The sequence below is a fragment of the Ptiloglossa arizonensis genome, chromosome 8 (genome assembly GCF_051014685.1).
Source record: "Ptiloglossa arizonensis isolate GNS036 chromosome 8, iyPtiAriz1_principal, whole genome shotgun sequence".
Taxonomy (NCBI): Eukaryota; Metazoa; Arthropoda; class Insecta; order Hymenoptera; family Colletidae; genus Ptiloglossa; species Ptiloglossa arizonensis.
Genome location: NC_135055.1, coordinates 13,531,115 through 13,555,935, shown reverse-complemented (window position 1 = coordinate 13,555,935; position 24,821 = coordinate 13,531,115). Strand labels below are relative to the sequence as shown.

The 24,821-nt window shown below is 41.8% G+C and overlaps 1 protein-coding gene across 1 annotated transcript; it reads right to left on the bottom strand.

Annotated features, from left to right (window-relative positions):
* Nucleotides 1-8,814: 8,814 nt before the first annotated feature.
* On the bottom strand, nucleotides 8,815-24,459 carry LOC143150404 (uncharacterized). Its single transcript, XM_076318654.1, has 2 exons — nucleotides 23,835-24,459; nucleotides 8,815-9,296 (listed from the first exon to the last, which is right to left on the bottom strand). Exon 2 carries the CDS (start codon nucleotides 9,284-9,286, stop codon nucleotides 8,984-8,986), a length of 303 nt encoding a protein of 100 aa, XP_076174769.1. The 5' UTR covers nucleotides 9,287-9,296; nucleotides 23,835-24,459; the 3' UTR covers nucleotides 8,815-8,983.
* Nucleotides 24,460-24,821: the final 362 nt, after the last annotated feature.

Below are 24,821 nucleotides of genomic sequence, written 5' to 3'. Positions count from 1 at the left end.
ACCAATAGGGTGAGAAAATCTGCTCGAATTCCGTTCTGCTCGTATTTACCTTAGGTTCTTCGACAATATCGCTTTGATCATTTCAACGGACAACAAGTTATGAAAGCTTGGCAAAAACGTCGAGTTTGGTGAAATTTATACGAAACACCGAGAAACAACTGTCAGAGTAGAAAATTTTAATTTCACTTTATTTACGCAGCTGTTCTAAACGCTCGACGATGATTAGTAAACGTATATTAACGTCGTTCGAGTTTTAAGCGAATCGAATTATTTTAATTTCTGAATGAAATCATCGTAGATATTCGTCGTAAAATTTTCAGAAACGATCATTAATTATAAAATTTCAATATTTAAAGTGAGTATTTATAATTTGATATTTTTACGTTCGATTTTCAAAATCGTGTCTAAGGAAAAATTTGCTAAGTCTTCGTGAAAATTTAACTTGGGACGAAACTCTAATTTTAAAAAACTTTACAATTGGCGTTAGGCAACTAAAGTATCTCAAGTATAGCTAATTTTAAACCAAGTTATAACTACAATTATATCAATTGTTATAATGTACCATTATATCAAATTTTACATGCACCTAAATTTCTGAATAAGCCCAAATAAATAACAAAGAATAACCACTTGCTTGTTACGCGAGTACATAACAATCGTTACTCGATTGTCACGAGTAACTTTAATCGTCTCGAACGAAAATATATCGACTAGGTACAGCTACAAATAAATTACAAACTAGATTGTTCAATAAGTTTTGTCGTTTTTCCATCGTAATAAAACACTACGACACTTCAACTTTGAACAAAAATTTGTAAACATACAAACGAGTCGAGAGATCTACATAAAACTTCACACATGTTCACCAAACGGTACCCTCATCTACAAAAAAAAAAAAAAACAAAACGACTAATACTTCCATTTCTTCTCAAACGACAAAACTTATCGATCGACTCGTTACCATTCATACCAAATTTTCAATCTTACCAAATTCCTGAACCGTATCGAAGAAATAACAAAGAACACCACTTGTTCGTTCCCGGAGTGTGCAACGATCGTTATTTAATTTTTACCAGTAACTTCGGTCCTCGACTCAATCTATTAAAGCCAACTCCACGGCCAAGAAAGTTCGGTTCACTCCCCTCGAAGTTGCCGGGTTCTGAACTCGCAAACTTCCGCCTGTATGTTGTAAAATTCGCGAGGAAGACCTCGAGGACGCGAGGGATAGAGCAGGTACGGAGGTAGTGGAGGGAGGGGAGGGAGAGTTTGTCGTACACAAGAGAAATTTCATAGGCGGGGTGCCCTGTAAGCTCGTAAGCTCGTACGTACGCCACGCGGCCGATAAATGGACGAGCGAAAGCAGCCCGAAGCTCGTCACGTTTCCAGGAACATTTCGTTACGATCGATACGACCTGCCATTACTGCCGGTGGATAGGCTCTACTACCGCCTTCTTCCGTCTCTCTTCGTTCCACGCTTCTTCCGCTCGGACCTCCCACTCCCACGCCACGCGGTAATAAGGGCTGTTCCGCGGTGTAACGCGCGGTAGACGTTGAAATCACAAGGAGAACGATTTTCGCCCTCGTTTCCGGCCTGCCAGTTCTTGAATTACGCTACAAACGTCCCCCTTCCCCGTACACGTGGTTTATTATTTACCATTTTTACGCCGATTCCTGTGCAGTGATTCGCACGAACCCAACCCCCGCTCTCGCGAACGCTAATAAGAGTTCATCATCGATGCCGAAAGAGGAGACTTTTACTTGCCGATCTTTGCGCTTCGAAGCGGGAAGATTTGACCTCTTCGTCCGGGGTATCGTGCCCGAGACTCGTGGCGAGGAAATCGGGGCCAAACGTTGGAAACACCGCTGCGTGGTTCGCATTCCTACCTTCGAATATATTTTCTTGAAAATGTTGGAAAGAAACGTTTGTACGATGTCTTCAAATGCCTTGTGACGGTATCGATGTTCGTGTAACCGTGTGAAAATAGGTGTGTACGAGTATTTTAAGTTTAAATATTTTAAGAGCGATTTTTGAACACGAAGATGAGCGATTGTTTGCAGTGTATCGTTATTCGGTCGATATGGAATTATTTTAGAAGGGAATGTAATTAAAATTTAGTTGAATACGTTAGATATAGCCGATTGAGTTTGTAGAATCATTAAAATTCTCATATAATGTCTTCAGAAAAAAAATTTTACGAGCGAGGACAGTGAGAGTTGTGACTTTGCTATTGATTATGATACGTAATATCGAAACTTAAATCGTAGAACACAGTTAAATAGGACCAAAGTAATGCAGATTATTCAACGAGAGAAATTTGGCAAAGGTTTCCCATGTCTTTGCCATTACTGGGTCATTTTCTCCATTTTCAAGGGAATCTTTACTCGAGTGTGTTTCATAAGTTTGGCAGCCTTGTAACAAGACCTAGAGAAAAATATGGGACAGATTTTCCACTTTGCACGAAACCCACTAATTATGTTAAGAACAGTCTGTTTAATTAGCTACTGGAACCTAGGTATAATGTAGCAGTGTAGCGAGATAAATTGTTGAATAATTATGGCTTTGGGGGGAAAGTAGAATCGATCGAGGTAAGAACATAGCGTTACCTAAAGCTAGGGTAATGGTTATTGTTACCAAGAGTGGATCTTCCATCGATGAAGGTGCGAACCAATTTTATTGCAGAAGAACGCACGACTTCGTGTACGAGGAATGGCGGCACGTTGACGAATTAGCGTCAATTCGATGACTTCAAACACCTCTCGAAGTAATTCTTGTCAAACTGAAACAGTGAACATGGTTGGTTGCTGAGAACATGGTAGAAAGAACTTTAAAAAATTACAGTTGGCTTTGAAACTTGAGATAAATTCGAAATAAACGACCTGAAACTTTTTGATATTCTGTTCCTAAAAATGTTCGCATAAATTATGATTTACCTTAAAAAATGAACTCGCAGAAAAGACATTGCATTTCTTCTTCAGCTAGAAGTAATTTCGTAAACAATGCTTCTGTATAAAGTATTTAGAAGATACTTATTTCGTATATAAGTATCGTAACCGAGATGCACCGTCAACCCTCCTATAACACGATCAATTCGTTCCGTATTGCATCGAAGCTGTACGAGTGTCGTTCAAAATTATCGAACCGTACTAAATATAAATCGTATTACTCCTTTCTATTAGTTTTATTATTATATCATTCTTCGTTCAATCGACGGGATAACTCGTTGTTACAGAGAAAGGTATTAACGTAGCAGTCGCGCAAAGACGAACAATGATACGTATAATTTTAAAAACGGAACGAAAAGAAAGAGAAACCAGGAAAACTTAAAATGTGTCGCGGAACTGTTGCAATCTTGTACCGTGTTACATCTCGTACCGTGTTTCCAGTGTTAGAGGAGGGCCGAGGGTGCACGAATCGATATTATTACGAATACAATTCGAAACGACGATTCGTAAGTCATCCCCAAAATGCTCCCGGAACCGGTCTTGCTATTGCGACGTGCACCGTTGCGATGCTCGAGGGTGGCCTCTGAATAATACAAACAGCCGTGTACGTCCGCAGACGTTCACCGGAAGCGATTCGACGCGAGCACCGATTTTCGTTCTCCGCGACCACCTCGGTATAAACGCCAGCGCCTAAACGAAGTCTCGTGCAAACCGACTCCCGTACATACGTATAGCGGCAAACTATTGATCCGTGAGTAGTCACGCGATTCCCTCGTATAACGCCACTCAAGCCTTTCTTGTGCCTTTTTCCTACCACCGTTCCCCACACCGAGCCACGGTTCGGCCGCCCTCGCCGCAACCCGTTAGAAACATTCCCATTTTGCGCCAAGTCGAATACTCCGGGCTCCGGAACTCGATTCTCTCGACGACGAATCTCGACTCTGCGTCCTCGCACAGCCGTTCAATTATACACGGGATCTTATCGTCGCCGATACTCGACTAATATCGGCCAATATCAGAGTCTGCGAGACTTCGCAAGCATTGGTAGCATTAACGATAGGGATCTTGGGTTTTAGTGGATAAGGAAGACATGGACTACGAATACAGGGACTAGAGAATAACATCGATACCAATCAATTGTTAGCTCCAATAAATCGTTAACTTATCAATAAATCGTTAACAATCCTTCCCTCGAATTTTTATAGAGGCTCTAATGGGTGTGAAATTGAACGGGAAAATTTCTACAAATCTTTCGATAACCGATTATGTATTCCTTTTGTTCTATATAGACGCTCTAAAGATAAGATTGTACGGTCGATTTTCTCGTCCTCTATAAAGACTCTGAACAGTGATAAGATCACCTGGTAAATTTATTCGAATCTCTTAACAATCGACTGCGTCGACTATCGTCCTCTGCGAAGGCTCTAAATAGGGTCAGATCGCCCGGTAAATTTCTTCAAATCTTTCAGCAACAGATCGCGTTTTCCCTCGCCCTCTAGAAAGGCTCCAGATAAGGATAAGACCGTCCCGTAAATTTCTTCGAATTCTTCGACAACCGATCGCGTTTTCCTCGGTCCTCCGTGAAGACTCCGACTAGAGGTAAGATCACCCGGTAAATTCCAACGAATTCTTTAATAACCGATCGTGTCTTTCTTTCTCCTCTATAAAGGCTCCAAATTGGTCCGGGATCACCTGGTAAATTTCTTCGAATCCTTTAACCACGATGTTTATCGATCCCCACGGAGGAATAACTAGGAAAATTATTACAGGGTGTCCGAAGATCGCTGCCACAAAGAACGTACCGGGCATCCACCGCGACCGTTATTTCCCGCCATTTACGTCCCCCGAATCACGCTTGAAACTGCCGTCCCAACGACGCCCAGAGACTGCTCCGGGACGCCAGCAGCCCTCGAGCTGTCCTATCCAATTAAGCTTCTCAAACAGGAAGCACCGCGAGGTGTGGACAAAGTGCAATATCGGGTCGGGGATATAACCTCTCCCTTTTATTTCATTTCGCTCGACAGCGTCATCGCGCGCTGAGCCTCGCCTGTTTCACCGTCTAGGAGGGTGGGAGCCGAGGGACTCGTGGAAGAGGGGGGTGGGGAGGGTTGTAGACGAGGAGCACTAGCAGAAAAAAGCGATTCCATAGGTTTTGACCGATTTTCCCAACGCCATCATCACCTACCACCTCCCTTAACTCACCCTATTTCCCCCGCTTTATCACCTGCCATCGGCTACCTCGGGCTCCTATACCCACCTACGGGAGCGCCTCGGTTAGGTCTTATCGGTAATGGTCCTATTTTTGGAATCTCCGCCCATTCTTCGCGTGACCTACCTCTTCAACCCCTGCCGTCGGTCCCCTTCCTCCTCTACACTCTTCGGTTCGGTCTAAAGTCGGGAGCAACTGCTACGCGGTCAGCGCGAGGGTACCCTACGAAAGGTTTGTAGGGTTTGTAAAGGTTTTCGGTATAGTCCTCGGACGTTCTGGAAGAGGGATCGGTGAATTTTTGAAATCTATCGTTCCGCTGGACGATGGAATTTTGAATTATAGAAGCAGGAGACGCAGGGGCAACGAGCTGAGTCGAGGACAGAGAGGATGGCAAGGCCGAATCAAGGAAGATTTTCCAAATCTTCGCGCTGAACGTTGTGCTTCGAACTTCAATTTAATCTCACTTCGAGACGAAGTAATTTGTCTCGTTTGCAACGAGAGTCATCTTCGGGATGGACTGCCTCTGCGAACAGGGATGTCGTGGATCCATTCGCGAAACTGGAATTTTTGTTTTCCAAATCGGCGTTCCTCTGTCCCGAGTCAAATGCGAAATACCTAAGGACCGTGTCGAATTGAAAATAAAGAAGGAGATTTCACGCAGCTGTTGGAAGCGTTCGCCTTACCTTGATTCTACCAAGTCCTCCGTGGTCTCTGTCCTGACTTATCCTTGTAACTCCTTCCAATTTCCATAATTTAATTCTTTGCTCGGTGTAATTACCTCCCATCGCCGAATATACTACGAATTTGTCTAGCTCGAACCTGAAATGGAATAACAAAGTTAGACAGAATCCTCAAACGTTTCCAGAACGCAGTCATTCCAGGGTTAACCTTAAAACCTTCTCGCGTTTACCAATACGATCAATGTCTTTCGGTAAAGAATCTTCCAAACGTATGGAATTCGCGTGCAACGCGACGAGAGAATGAAAAGAAACTCAGAAACATCCAGTACCAGAGTCGATAACCTGGATGCAACGAAAGACACCAACTTCGCTCATAACAATACAAAATACGTACAAAAGTTAATAACCCGGAGGCAACGAAGGACACAAGCCTCCAGAAACCTACTACATTTATTGCTCCGGGTCTAACACAATTTTAACTTGCCAATAGGGATACTACAGTGAATCCTAGCCGCTCCCCAAAATCCTTTTTCCAAACATCCGTGGTGATCGATCGCTCCGTATGCGCACTCTGTAAATGCACCTAGATTTTCCTTGCGTATGCTTCGTTCGGCGTTTCCAGGTCGGAGGAAGTCGGTACGCGACACGGAAATTAACCCGAAGATCCGAGGATTCCTTCCACGGGTTCGTCATTCACCGAAATCAGAGTCCTGCTCGTCACCGGGGTGCTTGGGTCTCGTCGATAGGGGAAAGAAGTCGAAGTCAATTCTGCCTCGAAAGACTCTTCGGGGCGGTTGGTCGGTTAGCGTGACTCGGTTCGCAGATCGATAAGCAAACTGGAGGGCTCTCTCTGTTAACCAGCCTCGGGTCACGAGAATATCATTAAGCATGCCGGTGCTTTTCCGACCGAGCAAACGGATCCGGGCTGCTCGACTTTTATCGGCGTCTCGGCCCTCCGCGATGACAATAAAAAATGAGGGAACGCGGGCCTTCTGGTTTTTTAGATGCGTGTCACATGACCCGTGCTTTCTTTGCCCGGCAGGTTGTTTGTATGATTGCTTAGAGCCTAACCAACGGACTGCCCGTAGGCTTGTCGAACCCGAGGATCGTTATTAGCACCTTGGGGTACTACCGGTCGGTTAATTCATATTAGAAGGATTCGAAAGACTCTGTAGTCCTTTTTAGGGCAATGTTGAAGTAATTGCTTCTATTTTTCGCTATACTCGTTGCAATGATTACGTTGATATTATATACAGTAATTAATTACACCTACGTTAGCCTTTCGTTTTCACAAGTACCACTCGACTAATCTGTTATAAAAGAGTTTGGAAGGAGATTGTCCTAAAAAAGATTATAGAGCCACTACGGTCTGTTTTGGAGCAAAGTTGAGGTCGTTGCTTCTATTTTGCGCTATACTCGATGCAATGATTACGTTGATAATATGTACAGTGAATAATTACACCTACGTTAGCCTTTCGTTTTCACAAGTACCACTCGATTAATCTGTTATAAAAGAGTTTGGAAGGAGATTGTCCTGAAAGAGATTATAGAGGCACTATGGTCTTTTTTAGGGTAACGTTGAAGTCGTTGCTTCTACTTTGCGCTATGCTCGATGCAATGATTACGTTGCTGTTCTATACAGCGAATAATTACGCCTACGTTAGCTTCTCGTTCTCACGATTCTTTGCTATGCACTAGCATCGAATCGATCGAATCTCAAGATGTCGTTATTTATGGCATCATCGTTTCTGTATCGCTTAATTTCTTTGCATAATTTATGGTTACAATACGATTTAAGCATTGCAACTCGATTTCACTTGAAGAGATTTTACTAAATACTTGTACTTGTACAATTGTACTTGTACAAAATTGTACTTGTACAATTTTACTAAATAGTAATAGCACTAATAGTCCTGCAATTGGTGCTTGTCATTCTCAAAATGAACGCTTATTGCCTGCTATAGTCGTAAATAATTTATTATCAAATAGTAGATTTTCGAATGGTAATTCCAATTCGAGAACGAATTGTCGATCCGCGATTTGTCGCAGATATTTCCAGACATTTCGATTTCAATATCCAGAAGCAAAGACGGATACATTTTTCGTCAAGTAAAAAACGACGAATAAAACCAATCGACTCTTTCGATTGTACGACAAAATCTTTATTCGCCCGTATCCTTATATATAATTCCACGATGAAAATTCTAATTTCGATCGAAACGTGTAACGGAGGGAAAGTTCTTTACTCTTTGCTCGTTGCTCGAAAACTTTCCTACGGATCGAAATTTTGTTCCATCTCTGTCCAGAAGTAAAATGCAAATCGGAGCGTAATTTACAATTTTCTTTCGCACGTTAATTCACCATCGCGGTGGCATCCGATGTCGAGTACGACATGGTACATATTAATTTCAAGAAATTTAATTCCGACCAAGTCTCGTACAATTACGTTTCAAGGTAGATTGAGTTCGAAAACTAATTTTACTTATGCCAAGTTCCACCAGGTTCGGTCTATTACCTTGTCCATACGTGAATTCGAGAATCCCCCGCAAACGTCGCTCGCGATTACACACCCTGACGCAATTCTGTTCCGCAGTGACCAATACGTTGAAAGTAGTAATTTCACACTGATCGCGATTGAACGGTCCGACATGTAAGTACGCGTAACTCGTTCGTATTATTCCAACAACGGATCGTTTTACGATCTTACCCTGCATAATGCCAGGTTGCGTGTCCCTGAAGAAATACTTCATTGCGGGCGGAGTGTAATCGTGGTAGTGGAAATACACGAAACGCGTCCTCGGGATACGACATAAAATATATTATTTATATATTTATATATACACATATATATATATATATATATATATATATATATATAAAAGTAAAAGATATATATTATATAATGTACATATGCAAGATACAATCTTATTATTATATATTACTTATACATTTTATTTTATATTATATTATTTTATACTTTTATATAGTTACTTGTATATACTATAATATATAAAATATCGACTGGTTTTTCTATCAACGCTTTCATCCGTGTCGCGTGACGTCTCGCGTGCACGTGCACATCGCTGACGGCGTTCATCGAAAAAGGCTTGTCCTCGTGGCTCAGTTTCTCGGCGCTGAAAGAAACAAGAATTCAGAGTCCGTTGATCAAACGAAACGTGTTTCTCCTCGTTTCGGCGCAGCTGCCGAAGAGGTATATGTAAATTCGTGGCGGTGAGTGCTTATTATTTTGATTAGATTCCATTTTTCGGTCTTCAAACGAGCCCGGAGCCACCGATGACCAAAAGCGTGGAGCCACCTGACACTGTTTCGGAGAGTCCAGGTGCAAGCCGCGTGGAAGAGTATACCAACGTTTCGGGATCGTAATCTTCGTCGAGAATGTCGCGTGCGTCGATTCCGAAAGCACACTTTTTACGAAAAGACTCCAGATCCGCATCTGGAGACTCCTCTTGAACACACATAAGACGGGACCGAGGATAATATCGTGCATTTTTTTTTGTAAATGAATAATACTCGTTAATATAATTGCTCGAGTGAATTTCTTTGGATACGTAGATGGGAATTTGCGTCAATATACGAATAACTTTCCTTCGAATTATTTTCGTTATTTAATTCTTGAGAAAATTCTTTCTTACTCTATACATTCGAATGAACGTTTCTCGCGAGAGTTAATTGAAAATAATGATGTTGATACGAATGCTATTTTTTATTTCGTATTAATGGATTAAATCTGCGAGGTTCGGTCCGTGTCTGCGGCAATCGCTCGTTAATTTACACCTATTTATCAGTTCTGTTAAAATTATAAATTACGATCGTGCGAAAGTTTCGGAAAACATAATTTCATTTTTCGCAAAGTTATGCGCATAAATGTTTCGTTGCGTTGGTCTGAGAAGCACGAAAAGGAACATTGCTTTTTCTTTAGCCTTATTAAATTTTCATAGAACCTGGCCAGTCTATACGCAACCACAGACAGTCCGTAAATAAACACCGATTAATTCACGAATACGGGAATTAAACGCTCATAATTATTTATTTCCAACTTTACATCGGTACAAATCAACTAATGTAATACTCCTTACCTAACGATCTAACACCTGCAAACTTCCCAAGATACCATCTTTCGCTTCTCATTTCACGCTCGCTAAAACGAAAATGTTATCCGAAATGTGCAACGATATTCAAAATTCTCCCAAATACGATCTAGACTTAGGTTTCCCTAGTTTCTTGATCGTTGCGAGAATAGATTCTTTTAAAGATCGGTACCTTTCAAATTTTACCCTTAAGACTCCAAACAAGAATCTAAAACGAAAAGGTATCGAAATTTCCAAAATTTCAAACCGTTCTACCCTCTTGACCGCGATTCCTCGGTGCGATGCAATCAGGTAGACAACTACCCAGAAGCAACGAAATGCAGAGTAATAAAAAGAAACTAGAATAATGGAAAGTGGTCAGCGTACGGGATGCTCGTGGACGCCATATGCCGTGTGGTCATTCATGTCTAGGTACACATCGCGTAGACTTTCTGGCGCACATACTTATGTACTTAGGTGAGCGTAGGGGGACACGTAAACGCCTTTCGTGCCCGCACGTGCATCATGGATACGTGGTGACTCGTCTACGCGCCACCGATCGCTTCTCATCGGGTATAAGCGGTGGATCGTGGAAATCGTGGCCTAGCCGGGACGTAGACACGTTAAATGTTAAGAGGCACCCAAGAGGAGGATTGTCGGCGGTATAGCTTCGGCGCAATTGCCAGTGGGACGTGGACACACCGTGCTACAAACTGCTCCACTTTTTTCTTCGATTAACCGCGCGTCGACGGTGAAGTTTGTTATTCGAGATTCACGTCGCTTGTTTGCACACGGAGTGACACGGCCGAACGTTCCTCGCGTGTCGCGTATTCGCTTCAGCTACGAGCGATGGACACTTTTATTTCCACGTGACAGGGAATGTTGATGGATCGCGTTGTTGTTCGACGAATCGTCGAACAACTTCGGTACGAACTGGCAGCGGGATAAATGGAGAGCAAGGTTGTTTATAACGTTAAACCGTGTCTCGTTGCTCTAACGTTACACGCTCGAAGAAACGACGAGCGATAGAACAAAGAAACGAGACGAGTCGCTTCGACGTTGGCGTGTCCAACGATTCGAAACGAAATGGCTGGAAGCTCTAGCTGTAACTCTTCTATGGACACTGGTTGTTGGTTTCTTATTGCTCCGATCGTTTCAATTTGACGATATTATACCGCGAATTTGATTGTAAAATAAGGATCACTACGGAAATGTAGTGATCGAGACAAATGGTCAGATCCCAAATCTTCATTTGAAATTTCTTTCGGTTGATCGTCGAGTCGAAGTACAGGTTTAAAATTAACCATTTTTAAGTGATCTCGAAACTGTATAAAATGTATAGGGAACTGCATACTGGGATAAAGAACCGCGCAAAAGAAGTGCAAGAAGCTTTTCTCAAATATCTGAAGACTTGGTTCTTAGATTTGCACTGTTCTTGGACTCGTCGATTCAATTTTATCTCTTAATAATTAAAATCTTCCCAGAGGGATCTAAACTTGAAACGTTGAGTCTAAATTTCCATAACGTCGATTGTAAACCCTACTACCACTTACTCCAATGATCCTAACCAATCGCCAAATGTTTCAAAAATCTTTCGAACTGTGCATCATTCGTCTCAAGTTATGATTCGCGAACGTGTACCGTTCTTCGACCCATCGATTCGATTTTATTTCTCGGAATCTAAAATCTTCCTAGGAGGTTTCGAAACCTCGAGTCCAAGTTTCCCTAAAGTCAATCGAAAAACTTTCAACCAATCCTTACCCCACAGTTCCTAACTCATCGATGTTTCGAACTCCCTCTGGATCGATGAGCTTAGCTCATCGAGGGTACTCGTTGGTTCCTCGTTTCTTCCGTTGCGAGCCACGGAACGCGCGAACGCCTCGTACACCGAAACATCGAGTCATGCAATTTAATGCATAAAGCTTCGAACTCGGCCAATGTGTCTCGGTGGGGCAATAACAGGAAGAAAAAAGAGGAAATTAAGAAGATACAGAGTATCAAGTTTAATCGTGGCACACGCCTGGCTCTATTCTGGCTGGGCACGTGGAAAGGATAGACACAAGGGGGAGAGAACGTAGGGGGGCAGAAACAGCTGGCACATAATGGCCGTTTCGCCCCCGACGGTGCCTTCCAGTTCTCGCCGCGTTGTTATGAGTAGCATTAAGAACGTCTGCGGCTCGGATAATTTCGTTGCGGTCCCGCGTAATTCTCCCGGTCTTCCCTTTCTTCTTTATCTGCCACAGTTTTCGTGATACGATAGAACGTTAGAAGGCCAGGGATTCCACGGTGCGTGACGCCCACCTGGTCTCGTCCCTCATCGACGAACAGCTGATAACGTTGAATACCGGAACCCGCCTCGATTCTTTCGATTTCTCGTCGACCGTCTGATCTCGATATCACGAAATCCTCTATCGAGGACAGTCGTCCAGCAGACGCATACAATCGTTCACGAAAGTAATTCGTACGTTCTATCGCAAGGAAATTCCACCAACTTGTAAGTACGACTTCAACGAAGGCTCGTGTGCAGGTAAAACGTACCGAAATACATTTGATGCAATTTTTTTTTTTCTTGACACAAAATATTCCCGAGGGGATGAAATTAGGCTCTTGTTTCATTTTTTGAGGAAAATTTTTTGGAGCGATAGAAAGTGAACTCTTTTGTAAGAAAAGTTTCGCTCTATTTCGCAACTTCGCGAAGTTGTGTTTGTAAACAATTTGTAAAAGGTTGAAAGGAGAATGGCACTACAAAGGAGAATTTTAAGCGATTTCGTACGATCGAAGAGCTTGCAACAACTATTTCTTTGGAACTTTGCAATTGTGCGAGGCAGAATAAACATTTTCTGGGAAAGAATGTTTGGTATTTTCTTACGGAAAATTTTCTTAGAAATAATTGTATCAGAAGAATGGAGAAATGTTGAATTTTCGGGGACTGATTGCATCTCGTCGAGAACATACTTTTTCGACGAAATAATTGTGTCACATGTGGCACAGTATACTTTGCATGCACACAAACTTTCATTAAAATCAAACTTATAGATTAGGGAAATTTTCTTATAATAGTGTATAAATACTTTCATGAGCCACTGTAATTGCCCCTATATTCGGAACACGAATGTTTGATTATGTGTCTTGGGTTCGAGACTCGTTTGGTAAAATCAAATGTTTTATTAGCTGATGATTCTTCTCTGTTTTATTTCTACGTCATATTTTTTTGCTCGTTGGAGACGATATTGCATTACGATGATCCATATTTTGCGATGTATATTAATTAGCTCCAAGTATTCCAGATTACGATCCATCCGATCTTTTTTTATTCTACGATTGGAGTCGTGTTATATTTTCTCCTTAATAGTTCTGTTGTTCTACATTCGTATAATATATGGCCAGTTGTTAGATCTGTTTGGTTTTGGCATCGCTCACAAAAGGGTGGCTCCACTTTCTTGATAAGGTATTCATGGATAATTTTTGTGCGTCTGGATCTCAGTCTAACCATTATAGTTTGTTATTCGCTGACGTTCGTGTTCGTAGGAAGGTTGCTTTTCATATTGAATACCAATAGGTAAACGACAATGGTTGACATAGGTACAAGGTTAAATTATAATGTACTATTAACAAGTATTGAAACTTTATACAAAAAACGGTATACGTATAAAAATGTTAATTCCATGAAAGATTATTTCATAAAAGATATTCAAATTTTTATCAAACAAAAGTTTCTCAATGTACACGATAAAGAACTTTCCAAAGATTGCACGTCTCGTAAATGAATAGAATTGAGTACAATTTCGTTAATTGTTTCCGAATTGTACCTCTTTTCCAATACTATTTCCTTCGACGTATTTTAATGTATCGATTTCCCCGCGCATAGAAATTCAAAGAACGAAATATCGATAAATAAATGCACCTAAACACGCGATCGTTCCCTGTCAACGTAATCCTCGAACACCGTTCCGCGGAGCTCGCATTCAGAAACACCGAAGTACGTGAAACGTTCTTGCTCGCGAGATTCCACCGAAAAAACGCAGTCCTTGTACCGAAAACCTACTTTCCGGGCGAACAAAAATGCTAAAAATCCCAAAGGCGGGGAGGTAACAGGCCTGGCAACGAATTCCGGAACGTTCGAAAGCATCCATTATCGGAACACATTCAAGAGGTTCCATCGGTTTACATGGAGATTACAACGATTTCTTCGCAGAGTCGCAATAGGAGGACTGACCCGTCTCGAAACGGTGTCTGTCCGCATTGCGGTCCCCGGGAAAAGATTGACAGGGGAATAAAGAACCAAGGGGGTCGTATGGAGGGGAGCGGGGTGGGTCGGGACAGTGGATCGAATCATCGAACCTCCGTCGAGGTGACGCTCCGTTCGTCGATGGATCGCGAGGTTGGATCATCGTCGAGATCATCGTTCGGGGTTTCCGTCGTCGGTGACGACTTCGGTCTAGGCATCGCGGTACCCCGTCGCCGCAGTGCTGGCGCAGCGCCCTGACCTCAAAACATCGCCACGGATCGATAGAAAACTTCCTTCCTACCCTTTCTGTTGCGTTCGCCAGTCGGACTTCGCGGTAGGCCGAGAAGCTGCCGCGCCGCAAGAAGATGAATATTGCACTAATTGTAAGACTCTTAGGGAACTTGTTCACGTTCCCGCTAGACTCCACGAGTGACGCGAGCCTATCCGCTCGCGGTATTTTCTTATACCGCGGAGATTCGAGCGGTTTCCTTTTATTCTTTTTTAGATTTCACCGGGGCAACCGGACCGATGAAAGGGCTCGTGATTTTGTAGGTTTTGTAGGTTCGTGAGTTGGGGAGGTGGTTTTTCTTTTTTTTTTTAATAGTTTCAGGCACGAAGCGGGTTACTTTGGAACGGAGTTCTTGAACGTAGGTGGTCTTCACTTGTAATGTTCGATTTAATTTCATTCGATCGGTTCACGGTTTCTTCTTACAGCGTGGGGTTTCGAGCGCGTGGAACAGAGTGGAGGGAAAGTTTAGATTAAGAGAAGGGTGGATGAAAAATGTCGGGCATTATTTGAGTACTTTTGGAGCGTTTCTAATGTTACATTCAATTTTTGTATATAAAATTCAGAAATATAAATTAGAAAGTTTTACCCTTTATAACAAAAAAAAAAAAACAAGGAATTTTACCTTCCAATTTTGAATTTTACTCCGACCTTTCAATTTTTAATTTCACAATTTCAGGGTGTTTTAAACTCTGAAGTTTAAAGCGATCTTTTTGTTCTTCACGGAAAAAAATCGAAAGAGGTGCTTTATTTTTACAGCGTCGAGGGGGTGGTTTTAATGTTAGATTGTTCAACACAAAATATAAAGATTAGTTACGGAGTGGTACACTTTTTCCAATCTAAGGCTCATTGATACATCATTAAATAGATATACTATAGAATACACACAAATACGGAATATTTATCAAACGAAGCAACAAATACCTTTTTAAAGAATTTCTCAAAATTTAAATTCCAATACACTGAACATCGATACTTAAAATCCTCGTAAACGACTCTTCGAAGCCTCTTATAGATGTTCAAAAATAATAAAGGACTCCATGGACCAAGAACATGAGAACCACTGCATGGACATATATATATATATACACACCGGAACATACTTAACAATAATATCACTCAGCGCTTACTCACCCATATTACTCAACTCCCCAGGAACTTCCCAGAAACGCCGATTCACCAATTGTCCGGAGCAACAAATTCCTACGGTCCACGCTCCGGAGCCCGTTACAAACTTTCAAGATCAACAACTCACTCGTCGTTCGTGAGACGAAATAACAATGATCCGGTCATACGTAGCGGCGGCAAAAACTTTCATTTGCCGTAATCGTTCCTCCTTTCACCTCGAGGAGGCTGCCATAAGCAGAACTTCCGGTGGCCAGGAGAGACGAGTATCATCAGCGCGAGCGGTCCTTCCCGATTCAAGGTCGTCGAGGACTTCCTCGAGGATCATCGACCCGGCTCTCCGCTCGAATTTCTCACGGTCCCCGCGTCGAAAGGATCTCTTGAAAACGCGAACCACCGCCACCTCCACGTGCCTCTCTAAACGAACCGTGATTTTTCTCCTCCTCCCCTCTCCCCCTACACCAAACCCCCCTCCACCACCATCACCGCTTGTCTCTACTCCTTCGGGACGAGACGCGAGGCCCGCTATCTAAACACGGCCTCCGCGATTTTCGCAGCGAGGTGTTCACGTGGGTCACGGTGTCCTGTCAGGATACACGGACCGAGGAAGAGGAGTCGAGTTTATTGCAGCTACGACTTCCTGCTGCTTTACGAGCTGTCGATACACCGGCTCGTTAAGGGAACCCGGACGAATTTTTACCGCGCGATTTAATTGTACTGCTTGCCGCGTTGCTGGCAAGATTTTAACCTCTTCCAAGAGCGAATTATTTTAAGCGAAAAGAAAGAGAAATCAATGGAAGTGGACTGCGTTGCGATCATTTTGCTATAGTGTATCGCTGGTAATTTTAGTTCGGAATATTTTTTAATAATTTTGATGTTTACTCTTACGTTACAGGATTTTATTTTAAAGGGAAGGGAGACTCGAACCGAGGGGAAGTAGCCAATGTGATAATTTTGCTGCATTGTATGGTTGGTAATTTTAGTGCTGAATATTTGTTAACAATTTTGGCGGTTACTTTTCTTTTGGGTAGACAAATATTTGTTTAAAGATTATACGATGGTTTTTCCTAGAGTATGATATAATTCGGGATGGAAATATTATCTTGAATGGTTTTCGTTGACTTCGCGAACTACCCTCTTGCATTAGTGTCACATTTAATATTTGCAATTTAATTTGACAGATGTGACATCGCGCATATTATATCACTCTGTTTTTACAGATTAGTCGTTTCTTACATTGTTTCTGAAGTGGACCAATAAAACGTTCGCTAAATTAAAAATCTTCAATCGATTTTACTCCGTACTAAATTATTTAAAATCAATCTCTCCATTGAATTTTTACTTCGATTCTATTCGTGTTCATTTCGGTTGAAAAATTTTCATTTTCCTACAGATACAAAAACGTATCTGATTAGAAACGAAAAAAAAGAAAAAGTGAATTAATAGAATAATTTAATTTCGAACAGATCTCGACGAGTTGGCCATCATCGAAGCAGAGTTCGTTTCAAGAATGCTTTACGCAACGAAATATATTCTTTCGGTGGAGTCGATTCGTGACTATGGTTTTCGTCGACATCCTTGAATTATTTTACTAATTCATCGCCGACAAGGTTCGCCAGGTATCGCAAATTGACGTTACATTACCCGCGCGCACGAAACGAACGTCAGCGATGTACGCCCGTTTTATTGCGACCCGATGAACGAGAGAGGAATGACTTCCTTCTAGTTTACGAGGTGCCAATATACACAGTGCCTCGATAAATCCATAGAAACGGTGTTCCTCTTTCGTGCATTACGCGATAGCCTTTGTTCCGTCGGCTCGATTAATGCAATTATTCTCGGCGGTGATTTTCAATCGCGTTGCAATTGTATCTCGCGCGGAATATTAGCGTGTACGGGCCGATCGTAAGTTGGTGTTAATTTGTTTATTTTTGTTTTATCGCACGTATATGCAAATGGGCGTATACAAGATAAGCAATTACGATGGTTGTGCAAAAGAGGCGTGGTAGATTGCTGTTGCTAACATAACCTTACTTTTTCTGCGCGTGTGACTTAAAGTATCATTTCGTTCGGCAAACGGGGAATAATTCCGTGAAAAATAAAAGAAGATTATCAATACTGGAAGAATTAGGGACGGGGGAGATTCGTCGAGTCTATCATTCGGAATATTTTAAATATCTTATCCCTTCCTCACCCTCTTCGATTGTAAAAAGTTTCCAGAATATTACTTATCGATGCTTATATATTCAGAATCGATGATTCGGTGAGACAAAAAAAAAGCCCTGTGAATATTTGCATTACTAATATTATTTGTGAACGCATAGTTTATATTCGTAATAGCTCGCGCGAATGTTTCAATAATATAAATAGGCGATATTTTCGTAAATATCGTTGCAAATCCTCGCAATATTACTTCGCAAAATTCACCACGTGCAATTACAAATTGTCGACGGAATAAAATAAGCGAAGAACTCGAAAAACGTTCCCTTCTAAAGATACTTCTAAACAACAACGCGAAACACATCCAAGAATCCCTTTCTAACCTTCGCGCGTTACTTCGTGACTTTACTCTGTCCAGAGTGGAATCACGAATTACTTACACCATCCGAAACAGAAAGAAAAAAAAAAAGGAAAGGAGAAAATTAGAAACTTATCTCCTGAAATGAAAATGTCGCTCGGAGCGATACGACACGACCGGAGAAATCCGAAGCTAGACCCTGTGTTTCTATAGGGTGGCGTTCTTCGCGGAGGGAGTGCCTCGGACCACATGTTAACCAACTTTACGACGCTACACTTATGAATACGGGGACATAATAAAAGTAGCACCGCGGCGACCGTACGCAAAATCCATTAGATGCGCCGATATCGTGCTCCGTAGGGTGGTAGGTGGAGGAATAGGTGGAAGAGGAGGAGGAGGAGGAGGAGGAGGTGGTGGTTAAAAAGCTGTCCCCCACCGTGGCTCGTTAATTGTCGTAGGGGGGGCCTCGAGGACGACGAGGGGACGCGATATCGCTCGCGAAAACAGACTTAACAAAATATTATCGCTGGCGAGGTAGGCGCGCAACGGTGACACACGCTCGGTCGTCTGTCCTCATCGAATTTCCTAACGAAGAAAAATCCACCTAGAAAGTACGCCGGATCAATATTGCTTTATGCCCGCGTACCGGCGACACCGTCGCTTGTATGCTCGTTTTATTACGGCGTGTACACACGGGAAAGGTACGACTTCCTCTTGGTTTACGAGGTGTCGATACCGCGCCCCGTGTAAACGTATATAAAGCGAGTTTACTCTGGCCTCGCGTACCTCGTAGTCCCTGGAGCATGTACGCGATCCAGCCGCGATCGAATGTCCTGTCGTGCCGCGGGAAGGAAGGAAGGAAAGTGAAAAGAACGAACACTTATCACTTGCTCGCTGACCGACCCTTTACGGCACCCTTAACCTCGGCCAGGGCTCGCGACGAGACGGACTTGACATCGTACTTTACCTTACGCGTTGCCATGGACGGCCTCGAGATCGAGCACATCGACAGGATACCGTTTGAGTACCGTGTCGAGGGTTCTCGAGAAACGGCCAGTAGTGGCTCGCGTGATGTTCGAAAATCGCTTATCAATATGCGAGGAGTGGAGAATTTTTTAGGTAAATTATCCTCCGAAGGATAACGAAATGCTTTTTTTTACGCACAGGGTGGAGCAGAAGGAGAATAAGTTTACCGGTGTGGTCGTTCCGGTTCGTTCGCTTTCAAGATAATCTTTGTTTACTGTGCTCGAGTATCGCGCGAAATGCACGCCAGGATCGAGCGCATCGCGTACTATATATGTCGACGGGATATTGTTCGAATACCCCGTGTTGAGGGCTCTCGAAAAATCGCCGGTAGTGACTCGCATAATGATGTTCGCTTTTAAGATAATCAAGGTTTACTGTACACGACTGTCGCGCGCAGTATCGACGGAATATCGTTTTGACGTCGTGCCGAGTTCTCGAAAAACGATGCAGAGGCGTCGCGAAATTTGGTTATCAATATGCGAAGCACAGGTGGAGAATTTTTTTTCGAAAACGAACGAGTCGCTACGAGAGGACAATGAATGGGTTTTCTATGTACAGGATGTCCCAGGAGGAGAGTAACTTTACCCGGTATGGTCATTCCGAATCAAACGGGGCGTATACGCTACAGATTTCGGTTTATTCGCTTTCGAGGTAATCAGTGTTTAGTGTACTCGAGTATCGCACAAAATGCGCGCTGGGAACGAGCGTGTTGCGAGTAACGCCATTGGAAATGAAATTACTGGAACGAGGTAACGGTTGTTGAAACTTCGAATAAAAGTGTAGCAGTAAAAAAAGATAAGAGTTACGTAAAAATTTTAAATATTGTTACCTTGTTCCAATTATGTATACGTGGAAGCTTTTTCCTGAAATGAATAAAACTAGGGCAATATTTATCGTGAAATTTTTGATTCAGAATGACTTACCAAATATATTGGTAAAGTTGTTCAGTCTCTTCCTGGAACACCCTGTATATACTTATATGCAGAGTGTTCCAGGATTTAATAGCCAGCAGGTACCAATATCTTCTATGAGTAGAAATATGAACAAGAAACGAACACGAACACACCCTTCGAATGTCCTTCGAATAATATTCGAATAAGTTTGCTTTACTATTAGTTATGAAACGATACGAAGAGTCCAATCTTATTTATCATAGTCTTTCCATTATTCATATGCGATTTTCATACGTTACATGCGATTCATATTTCTTTTGGAGGTTATGTCTCGGTGCTGCGGTGTCACGTGAGTGAAAATTTGCGATTCCATTTGAAAAGACTTGAACACCTCGCTATCTGTTAAAAAAATAATCCGAGAGGAATATTTCAATTACAAATTGACGAATAACGAAATTTTCCTTGTACTTCCATTTTCAATCGCACCTTGACGAAATTATAATTCTCGATAAGTGTATCCTCCGGGCTTCTTGGAAACTCTCATTGTCCGCATTCTATCATTCGTGAGCCCGCATTATTGTCGCGGAGTGATTCATTGAAGATTTGAAAGTTTGGCTCGTCGCCTGGCTAAGATAAGTTGTATCCCGTGAAAATCCAAACAGGTATTCGCGGTATTCTTTTTAACCGGAAGACGTAATACCGTGGTATAAAATCACGCGAAGTTTACCAGGAACTTTTAGCAAGATTTATGCCCCGAAAATTGGCACCGAGTCCCCTTTCGGGAAGTTACGGACCGTTTGGTTTTCAAGTGACTGATAATATTTCACTCGCGCAAGACACTGTGGAACTCTCGACGTTTCGTCAGCAAATTTTGAAAGACACGTTTCGCGCCACCTTGAAAGGGAATTCATTGCATTGTAAATTACAGTTACCGGGTATCACGAGAATACGAGGACCGAGGATTCATAGAAACGGACAGAGGAATCCTAGCACCGTAACGCTGACGTCATTTTGGCGCCAGATGTACATCGAACGTCAAATGGTAACCGTCTCGTATTAATCTCAACGATTTGTTTCTTATTCTGTAGTTACTCACTTTCACGAAAGTAATAACTGAAAGTATACTGTATACGTTTACCTTATGTTAAACTGTACCATACGAATGGTAAAGTGTTAATAAATGAACGAGATTCAATTAAATTCGCTTGAATCATCTTGAATAGCAGTCAGTTATTTATGATACATTTCATTATGAATCGTTTCTAAAGCATTGACTTTATCTATTAATATCTTTCTCAACTGCTTTTTAAAATTCTCCATCCATTTTTCTATTATTTTTATGTACTTCAATCTTTTTGACAATCTCGAAGAAGTAAACGTACGAACGATTCGATTTCCTTTTTTTTTTCATTCAATTTAATTTTATTCGAATAAATACGAGAATCTGTACCGGAGTTAAAGTATTCCACACTGTTTTTCTCAACAATTCGTCTCGTTGTCCAGCGATAAGACGTATGGATGACCGACATCTTGACTTATCAATGTGCGGTGGCGAAACGAGTTAACCTAATGTTAAAATGTTAATGATAGAAGTTCACGTGGAAATGTCTCGAGTTACGGAACAATGCCGATGAGTCGAGATACTGGCATTTCCACGAATTGTTAGAAGCTACCCTTTCTACCGATTCTTACCCTAGCTGGCGAATAGGGGTGTTTTCAGGGGCGCTCGTGGCAGACTCGAGGGTTCGTTGGCATTTAAATGACGGGCCAATCCGCGGCCCGTACCAAACTAACGAAACGAGACGGCAGGGAAACCGAGGTTGTTCACCACGTAACCGCCATTACGGAGAACCAGCGACATGACGTGACTTTTAATCTTCATTTTCGTTCCTTTCGGTACCACCACTCTGCATTGTAGGCTCTTTCATTTAGTCCTGCTTAATGAGATTCAGTAGCTTCTTCGCGCATAGTTATTTTTTCTTTAACGTCGAGGTTTGTTGTATTCTCAAAAAATCAATAATATGACAATTTACACTCTACACGAATCAATCGAAGCAGAGTTATAATATACCAGTCGAAAGTAACATCTGTGTACCTGCTTTCGGACAGAATAATTAATTAGATGTTTCTTTGGCATTGTACACTCGGATAATTAGAAGATTATTCAAATAAATGTAATGTAAGCGAAAATGCTAGGCTACTGTATAAGTAAAAGGTTTGACAGGGTCGCTTTATTTCCTTTTTTAATAATCAGTGACGTAATTTCTTTCTGTAACATTTTAAAAAATAATATTAATAATACAATGTCAATAGCAATCTACAAAACAAACTCGCTTAGAAATTTCAGATTACGCGAATTCTTAAAAAGCACAACATACGTAAGAATATTTAAAGAAACGTAAATATTTAATGTATTAAAAATTCCAATGGATAAATAAAGTATCTCTCCTTAGGAAATCCATTGAATTACGCTATAAACAATCCTCTAACATTTACAGGTAACAGATACCTGTTGTACAGCCACGCGAAATGAAAATATTACGTCGGAGGTACAGCGCGTCGTAAAAATTCCTTCGACAACAGCTTGTCAATCTTTATTGTTATGACAATTTCGGGCTTTGAATCATTCGGACGGTTTTACGCGGAACACCTCCGTATTTCTTCCCGATTCCACTTCCTGTTTACGCGATCATTTTAAATGCTAATCGGAACGCGCATAAAATAAATTGTTCGTCTAGAATCGACAACACTTTGCTCTCATTTAACGATGCCTCGGATCTCACTCTGATTGGCTCCCGTCGCGATGCACCGTCGTAATCTTACGTAACAGATTGACAGCTAAAAACCCCGTGGGTGCGAGCGAATTGTAAACCTCCGTGAAAATACAACGGGGTGGCTATAAATAATACCTGAAAAGGGACGTGTGAGCGATTTATGGCCGATCGTGTGTGTTCGGATTATGCAAGCGTTACGAATGTTACGTCGTGTCGTCTGGTCGCGGATTAATCTCGCGTGGCGAACAGTTTTTCCCGGGGAAATTTACACGCGCGACCAATTCGTACCACTTTCTTCGCAAATTTTCACGGGAAATTGTATATCAATTAGCGAAAGTTGTGGACGCAGCGAGCGTAACATTTCTATCGAACGTTCTCGATCCGAATGCCACGATCCGAATGCTACAACTATTGCGTGACTTTACCAAGATACACGAAACACTTCGTTATATTTCAAGTTTCTCTAAGTATTCATGTATGTGTATATATTATACTCTGAAGGTGGCCATAACGTTCCTAAGTTATACCAATGTTTATTGTACCGTCTTGCGTTCTTTTGTCTATGTAAAACACTTTGATGTATCATAGATTAATAAATGATTTTGAAAGTGTTTCAATGTGAATTTTACCTTACAGTGGCTTGTTCGAAGTAGAGAAAAAATAGCAAAACTGGATTTTAAAATTTCGGTGATTGTTATCTTGAATAAGTGTGCAAGTTTATTTTTCGTTTATTAAATATGCAGTATTTAATTCATTTCATGATGTATCACGGTGGCGATGAATAGAAGTATACATGTTGATTTCACCAGATCACAATATGGTGCGTATTATAAGTATGCCAGTGTACAATTAAATAAATACGTGTAATTAATAAATGTTCATGACAGCCGAGACAAAAATGATTTCAGAGGAACGGAGAATTTTTGGTAAATTGTTCGCAAAGTTTTGAACCTGATCCATCATTTTCCATTTCTGAACTACTCGTGGAGCATTCGAATTCATTCGGTCGGTCTTCGAAATTACTTACGACGGTAAGTAATAATTGTAAATGATTAATTACGTACCGTTGGAGGAAATATTACGAAATATTTCACGGTGGTGTCCACACGGTGCTGAACGTGTCAACAGTATCTTAACAATGCGCGAATTTCGATTTCGACACACGATTCTGGGAAGGTTAAGCAACCCTGACACATATTCCGTTAAGCTCGTGTCCCTAGTGAAAACGGAAGACCGTTCCGCTGGACGATGACGGTCGATGAACGAACGATGCCTCTCGAGTGTGAAACAAGAGGGAAACGACAGAGTCGTCCGACTTCTTGAATCGTGTCCGTTTCTATGTCGTTGGGCTCGATTCCACTGCGCTAGATACCTAATCCTCTCAGCCGGTTGTCGCCGTTCACGGGTCAAGTTTCATCGAACACCGTTTGCACGTTTCCTAGTTCCGTCGTCGAGTTTACGTATCGTTTGCACGCCTCCTCCGTTTCACTTCTAAACGCAGTTAAATTCCCACGATGGCCTTTCGAAACACGCGTGTCGTTATTTTAATAAGTTCATGCGGGTAGATAATAACGCAACATCGTTCACTCGCGATAAGAGTAATCGCTTCTCGTGTGACGTGTTTTAAAATGTCCACTTTGTCACCGATGGCTCGTAGCGATGTAGAAAATTACGAATGTATTTCTAGAGACGAATTCATTTGTAGAACATTCAGATAAAATACTTTGCTACAACCTGGGAATGTATCCTCGATGGTAGAGTAGACAATTAATGGGCACGAGATGTATTTCGAGATGCAGAGTAGTTTACTTCAAACTACATTTTTCTTCTTGTGTCGTGTAAACGTTTGAAGTCTTATCTTCTTTATTAGGAGCGGCTTATAACGATGTAGAAAATTACGAATGTACTTGTAAAGACGAATTCATTTGTAGAACATTACGATAAAATACTTTGCTACAACCTGGGAATATATCCTCGATGGTAGAGTAGACAATTAATAGGCACGAGGAGTACTTCGAGATGCAGAGTAGTTTACTTCAAACGGTACATTT